General features: G+C 40.0%; 1 protein-coding gene across 3 annotated transcripts in view; it reads left to right on the top strand.

Moving 5' to 3' along the window:
• Positions 1-320: 320 nt before the first annotated feature.
• The window catches only part of mycbp2 (MYC binding protein 2), a 67,501-nt gene continuing 60,819 nt past the window's right edge, over positions 321-7,002 (top strand). For all 3 annotated transcript variants that reach the window (XM_085374804.1, XM_085374802.1, XM_085374803.1), the window contains exons 1-2: positions 321-1,015; positions 3,055-3,130. In XM_085374804.1, the coding sequence (XP_085230930.1) occupies positions 744-1,015; positions 3,055-3,130 (348 nt within the window). In that variant the 5' untranslated portion in view covers positions 321-743. The remainder of the gene's footprint in view (positions 1,016-3,054; positions 3,131-7,002) is intronic.

Here is a 7,002-nt window from a genome sequence, read left to right as displayed (position 1 = left end):
ATTTGTGTGTGCCAATTTTAGATCAACCTGGGAGGGGCCCTTGCTGTATTGACTTCTACAATTTAAATGTCCACAATCCAACTGTGCACAGTGTTCAAAAAATAGCCCTGCGGATTTGCCTTTGATCTATGAGGCCGTCTTTAGCCTCGACGATTATTTATCTGATGTAAAAAAGAAAAGTGAACTACGCATTTGCAGCGATTGTGTAAACAGAGAACTAATTGATCAGCTAAATCAATGATAGCATCGCTCGGTTCAGACGTATGAAAATATCCCGGCATGCTGGCGACGCAAGGCTCGGCCAGGGAGGGGAGGGATGATGGAGCTAAGATGGCAGCCCAACTGAGGGTGCTGCCTCTCCGGGGTCAAGAAACGAAGCAAAAAACGAAACTCGACAATGCGATTTTTCTAAATGAATGCTTTCGTTTCTGCTTTTTCGCGAGAAATTTCAGTTATGATTTGAGAGGATCATCCTTGGAGTCGAGCACCGTGTTGACGCTGCGGCCGGATCGCAAGACTACACTGGGTTTTTAGCTGCACCACCAGATTGGCTACAATTTGCGTTTATAACCGCTGAGGACCGTGGATGCTCGTTGTTGTTTTTTCGCAGTTCGTAGCGGACAAATGATGTGACATGTGGCGGATACATCGACACGTGGATTGCGTCTGATGGCTAGAGATTATTTGGCTGTGATATCTTTTGTGTGATATATACATATATATATGCATTGTTCTGCAAAACGATGATGTGTGCTGCTGCGGCAGCGGCCGCCGGTGGTGGGATTCTGCCCTCCTTATCGCCGTCGATGGGGCTGGGTGTCAGGGTCATTTCTGGAGCAGGAGCCGACCTCTCCACCGTCGGTTCGGGGATGGGTTCTTGCCCGACACCCGGAGTCCAGTCGGATTGTCGGACTCGGTACCAGCTTTTACTCTCAGGACGAGCCCTGGCGGAGAGATACAGACGGATTTATACCACCGCCATCAACGATAAAGAGCAAGGGATAAATCAAGGAAGGTGAGCGGATAAAATGAAATCAAAAATATCGCGGAGGCTGGGCTGTCATTCGTAGGGCTAACCAGGCTAACGAAGCTAAGAGTAACCCTTGCTCAGTGGTGCGTCAGTCAATACCAATGAGCTAACTTCCACGTATATTTCTTATTATATATGGTTCTGGTTGCATCTCATTTTTTGTCACACAAGCGCGTGTTTTAACTACGGGTAGTATTTCAGGAACTCTATAATTTGTTTGCGGGTTAGCTTGCTAGGTAGCAATTTTGACTTCGACTTCCTTAGCTTATGGGAGCCATCTAAGCTAACGTTACGTTAGTTCACCCTGATGCGAGGGCTTTGCATTCCCGGTGCAAACTGCTTCGGCTATGAACTGACACACTGTGACTAAAACGCAAGCTTTTTCTACTCGAGACATGTCCACTAGCGAAAAACCTCTCTGTGGGGTGGGTTCGCGTCCAAAACGAGCTAGCCGGCTAGCTGTCATGGGAGTAGTTTGTGATGTTTTGAGTGAGGTGCGATCCGGCTAAATGCAAACATGCGCCCCACTTGTGTAATATATTTGTTTACTTATGTATTTATTTATTAAACTGTCATTTTACTTCATTGTCACCGGCCAAGTTGTGGTGTTGTGTGTCTAATTAGGCCCAACGGCGTCATTGTGAGCTAGCTATTGGGAGCATCCGACCTTTCACCAGGTTATCTTAACTTAAACCGGTTAAAGGGAGAGGAAAAAAAGTCACGAGGCTGACTTTGGCTTGCTGTGTATTTAAAAAATAAACGACAAACAAATAAAGAAACAAACACAAAACATTAACTGCTTATTGCTACTGTGCTCACACTTGTTTGAAACGTGAGCCGTGTTTGGGTGAGGATGTGTGGGGAATTTGCTGAACTCATTTGCTGTTCTAGCATAAGCGGGTAATACACTTACGTCATTCTAGTAAGTCAGGTTGTAGACTGAATAGCTGGATCATCGCTGCATCCTCCCCTCACAAATCCAATTGCTGTTCTCAGTGTGTACAATGGTTGCTTTAACCAAGGACCAACATAATGCTGAACGCTACTCTGTTTTTATAAACAAATGTTGAATTAATTGGTGTATATGAAGGAGCAGGCAGAAGAAAATCCTCAGTCTGTCTAGTTGGTTGCTCATGTCCTTTTCAACTAACATCTGCCACCAGATGTTTATTTAAAAAGTGCTTATTTAAGAAGTTGCTTATTTAAAAAGTCATAGGCATGCTCAGTTGGCCTGTTTTGGAAGCTCTTTGGAGAAAGTTGCTAAAAAGGAGTATCTGGATCAGCCTTGATTGAGACCTGATATCGTGCTATTTGTATGGTGCTGGAAAGCAATATTCAGCTATGCTATTAAGTAAAAAAAAAAAATAGGACACTTAAAACCTGTAAATATTTTATGCTTTTTTGTAGTGAGTAACTGTGGTGACTAATTTTAGTGGCGTTTCTATTTCTAGCTTCGTATTACATCTTATTGACAGGTGGATTTGTAAGAGAGACTGGCCACAAAAAGTCACTGCAAAACAGATTTCAGTGACAGCTCAAAGGCATCAAAGGGGAATTTCTGCAGAAACAAACTAGTGCCTATTTTGGGAAGGTTTGATATGAGAGGCAACAGTGAATGTGAATTTCCTGATGCACTTATGGCGGTTAAGCAAGATGAACTGTGCTTATAGATCTCTTTGCTCGCTCTGCAGAGTGAAACAAAAATGAAATCGACACAGTTGTGTGGGACGTTAGAAAGAATTTAAGATTTTGACATTGAAATAGTTTGAAACCTTGCATGAAGAAGAATTGTTTACCTTCCCTCATGTCTGAAGTGTTACTATGTGCTGTCTCTTTAAGTACAATGTTGACCTTTGCTTTAAAAATAAAGTGATCCAGTTGTGCACATTTCATTTTTACACTTCCACCTTTGGATGATAGCTTGAGCAAGCTTCTACATCGTTTGAATGTTAACAAGAAGTCCAGAGTTTTTGCTTAAAAAGAGCACAGTTTTGCAAAACTAACGGATCACTGTTTGCTTCCAGGGGAAAGAAGGCATTGAGTAAGAAGAAACTTAAAAGGCGACAGAAGGTCAAGTCAAAAGTCAAATCAAGAACAAAGGTAAGAGGCACTTCAATGTCTAAAAGCTGTTAGGCAATATTAAACTTTGACTTGGACAACCTTTGCTGTACTTGTAAATCCTTAATTCACATTGCTACTACTCTGTAAAAAGTAGTAGGAAATAATCACTCATAACCCTCTCAGTGCTCCTTAAAATATTTAATAAGCATAACACATACTTTATGTATTTAAATTTCTCTCCTCGTGTGAATGAAAACATCAGTTTTATTTCGTAACTGCCATGTTTGCAAATGTGTTGGTATGTCTTTTTAGCTGGCTTGACTCTATTGAACGAATTGAACAGATTAAGGATGAGATTAAAGGCGAGATTAGCTCCTGTGTTGTCTGGAGGGTATTTGGCACAAACATTGTTTTTCGTTAAGTCGGGGCCGATCGGGCGTCAGTAAGCCCGTCCACACAAGAAGCTGACGTGGTGGATAGGCGGAATGAGAGACACATGGGAGTGGCTCTGACTTGTTCATGATGGCCTGTTGCCGAGCAACCTAATGTGTTCCACATCTCCACGGCAACTGTTTCCTGCTTCAGTCTCCTCCTTCCAAAGAGGGATTCTAGCCTGCATCAGATGATGCTGTTGTGTTTCTCTTTCAGGTGGAGACCTTGCAGGGCCAGCATTTGTTAACAAATCCTAAGATTTATACATTTTGACCTTGGACTGCTCATCTTTTTTTGTCCTACAAAACCATGAGTTCCTGCAGTCTGCCTTTGGTGCTGTTCAGTCCCAGTTAACTCGACTTAAGTTAACTTTTTATTGCATAAAAACTGCATTTTCTTCACGCAGTTGTAAAGTTGTCCAACTCTTGGTTTTTGTGGTTTTTGTTTGTAACAATTTTTGCTGCCCTCTTGGCCAGGTCACTCCTTAAAAAAAAAAAAAAAAAAAAGGTGTGAAACTCAGTGAGACCTAATAACAAAATCTGCAATAAGCACAGTCACCTTTGATTATGTCTCATGTTTTTTTTTTTTTTTTTTTTTTTAAATTAATTTTTTCTCGTGTTTGATAGCTTGGTCTCCTTTCATGATTTCTTGTATATTTCTTAGACTTTTTTAAAAAATTATGTTTTTGAGGAGCTTACAGGCATAAGCAACAGAGATTAACATGATAATAGCAGAAGAGAAAAGAGGCTTTACTCGGACTTCTTTCGTCATCTTTCTCCTCAAGTGTTCCAGACAAGCAATCCGGCGTAGAGTGGCCGAGTCAGCTCAGGTTGAATTGCTCACAACGCTATAAGATATTCTGTGTGGTAGGCAAGGCTGGCTGGCAGGGAGGCATAAAAATGTGGGCTCTTACTCTGGCAGTCGTGCTCTATTTGTATGTGTTGTGCTCACTCTTGCTCTTTCACGCCTCTGACACTCGTGTAGTCAGACAAGAGCGTGGTTTGAAAGCTTTTCTCTCCCCCCTCCCTGTCTGCTTCTGTGCTTACAAACGTGAAAGTAGAGTGAGCATAAAGCCAGAGCATAAACACTTATCATCCTAATGAAGAGGATGATGTAATGTCTTGTGTAAAGTGAAATGTGTTTTCTGTGCCATTTAGAAAAACTGTCATTATAATACCAACATAATCGTGCAAAGTAATACATTGAAACGAATACTGTCAAACTTGTATATTAATGTCTTATTAAAGACAAACACGGGCAGTGAGCATGAGACATTTCATTCAGTGGATTTAAGAGATGTGAGGGCTTTCTAAATTAGTCATGCTATGGCAGATAATGTGATGCTGTCTTTGTACACTAGGAACTCCCCTACCTGTGTCACACACCACAGGTGATGTAGTGTTCTTGCAACAGTTCTTTTTTTGTGTAAGTAATACTTTAATGATTTCAAAGAAAGGAATGCCTAAAACATCACATCTAAATAATATATCCTAAGGTTATATTCATATACAACTATTCTGCACTTGCGAGATACAGTTTGGAAATGTCCATAAAGAGCACATTTCCAGTTCAGAATATTCAGACCGTTGCATCTGCAAACTATTTCCAGCTTTCTCAGGTGGTTTGTGAAATAATGCAAGTGCTGGGGAAGGTTAGGCATCTAAAACCTGGATTGAATTCATTTAAAAAATGAATGAATGAATGAATGAATGAATGTGAAGGAAATAAAGTCTGGGGACTGTTGAGAGTTAATGTGTTTGTCCCAGTCCTCAATTGCATGTACTTTAGTTGCCGCACTAAATAAATGTGACCACTTCCTGTATTTGAACTACTTTTTGACATTGTAGCTGTATGAATGTTTTGATACATGGGAAATGTGAAATAATTTTGACGAATGACGTGGCAAATATAATCAATAGTGTCTCTGTTTCTGCACGCATTTCAACAAACGAAGAAGAAATAAATACCACAGCACATTAATGTGCATAAAGTATCAAAATGGAAAGGAAGTGATCAAATGTCACCAGTAGGTGTGGGTAGCTGGGCCATATTATTTGGGTTAATACTGGTTAAAAACAAAGGAGGTTATAAGGTGTTATCAGAGCAAAGTAATAATTCCCTAGGCAGGATGACAACACAATCCCAGACATGTCTGAGAATGAGAGCAGTGCATCAACCTCGAGTGACAATTTAGTACCTAAAAAGAAAAAAGAAGGCATGCCCTTCAATAAAGCGCAGTATTTTGCCAAATATACAATAAAGCTTTTCTAGCTAAAGGTGAAAACAACAAACTTGTTTGACCACTTAAGTCAAAAACACACAGTTCAGTATATCCAGGCTCTGAAGGGATGTAAAAGGGGGGATGAACTGGTGATTGACCTAAAAGTAAACTAGTGACTCAATCAAGCGTTGCTGGAGCGCTCCTGTCAAAAGGAAGAGCAAACGTGGATGGAAACTAATGACATGGTTGTGTGGTGGAAAAGGAGGGCTTTAGCAATTAAAAGCTGGAACCAAGAAAAAACCAGGTGGAAAATATTTGTCAGTTTTAATATGTGACAGTATTGCGCAGTTCTTGAATGGTTACAAGGAGATGTCACTTTAGTCATGGTTAAAATAAAATGTTAAGATGCTATCTTACTACTTTTGTGCCTACATTACATTTGACTTATTCTGTGACACTGCATATAATGCTGTGTCACTACTATTTCTCTGTAATGCTGCTGGCACTTTGAAGCAGTAGATTCACATTTTGAATGAGGTACTCTGTCCTCAATGACAGTGGCTCATTGGAAAAGAAGGCTGGAAGATGGCCTTCATTTCATTTGGACTAATAAATGCTACTGCCGTGCAAGCTTCAGTAATCGATAAAATCTTGTCCAGTATTTTCTATATCATCATAAATATAATTATAGCAAAGTTCTTTAAATGTTGAATTTTGAGGCTGTTTCCCATCACTGATCTGTTTATTACAAAAAAGTCTATATCAATCTTAATCACAGATTTTTGTAGAAAGTCTATCTAGAGATTTCCTGTTTGACTTCCTCAAAATTGAACAAAAGCAATTCTGCAAATTCATTTTTATTTTTATTTTTAATAAATATTGTAGGCTGAAGCGTCATTGCTCATTTCCTTCTTTGGGGAATGTGCTGACAGAACTAAATACCTCAAATCAAAGATGCTCTTTGAGCTGATGATTGATCTTATTTATGATACTATGTGCAACCAATAGGAAGAAACTGCAGGACAAAGCCAGAAAACATGATGACAATGATCAGCAAGTATAGCACCACACATTCAATTTAACATGTGTAGTGGAGGCACCTCTGTCTGATTATAAAGTTAGTGCAGTCCTAGAGAGTTGATATTTCTTTTGTTAATGCGTCCTGCATAAATCGCTGATTGAGACATTTCACCCTAATCACAAATGTAAATCACTGGTAGGTAGGCTTGGATGTCTAGCAGACAGAGGTGATCTGTCA

The sequence above is a fragment of the Diplotaxodon limnothrissa genome, linkage group LG16 (assembly GCF_057381915.1).
Source record: "Diplotaxodon limnothrissa isolate DT_005_m linkage group LG16, D_limnothrissa_male_GT1.1, whole genome shotgun sequence".
Lineage (NCBI taxonomy): Eukaryota > Metazoa > Chordata > Actinopteri > Cichliformes > Cichlidae > Diplotaxodon > Diplotaxodon limnothrissa.
This window is presented reverse-complemented; position numbering and strand designations above follow the sequence as displayed.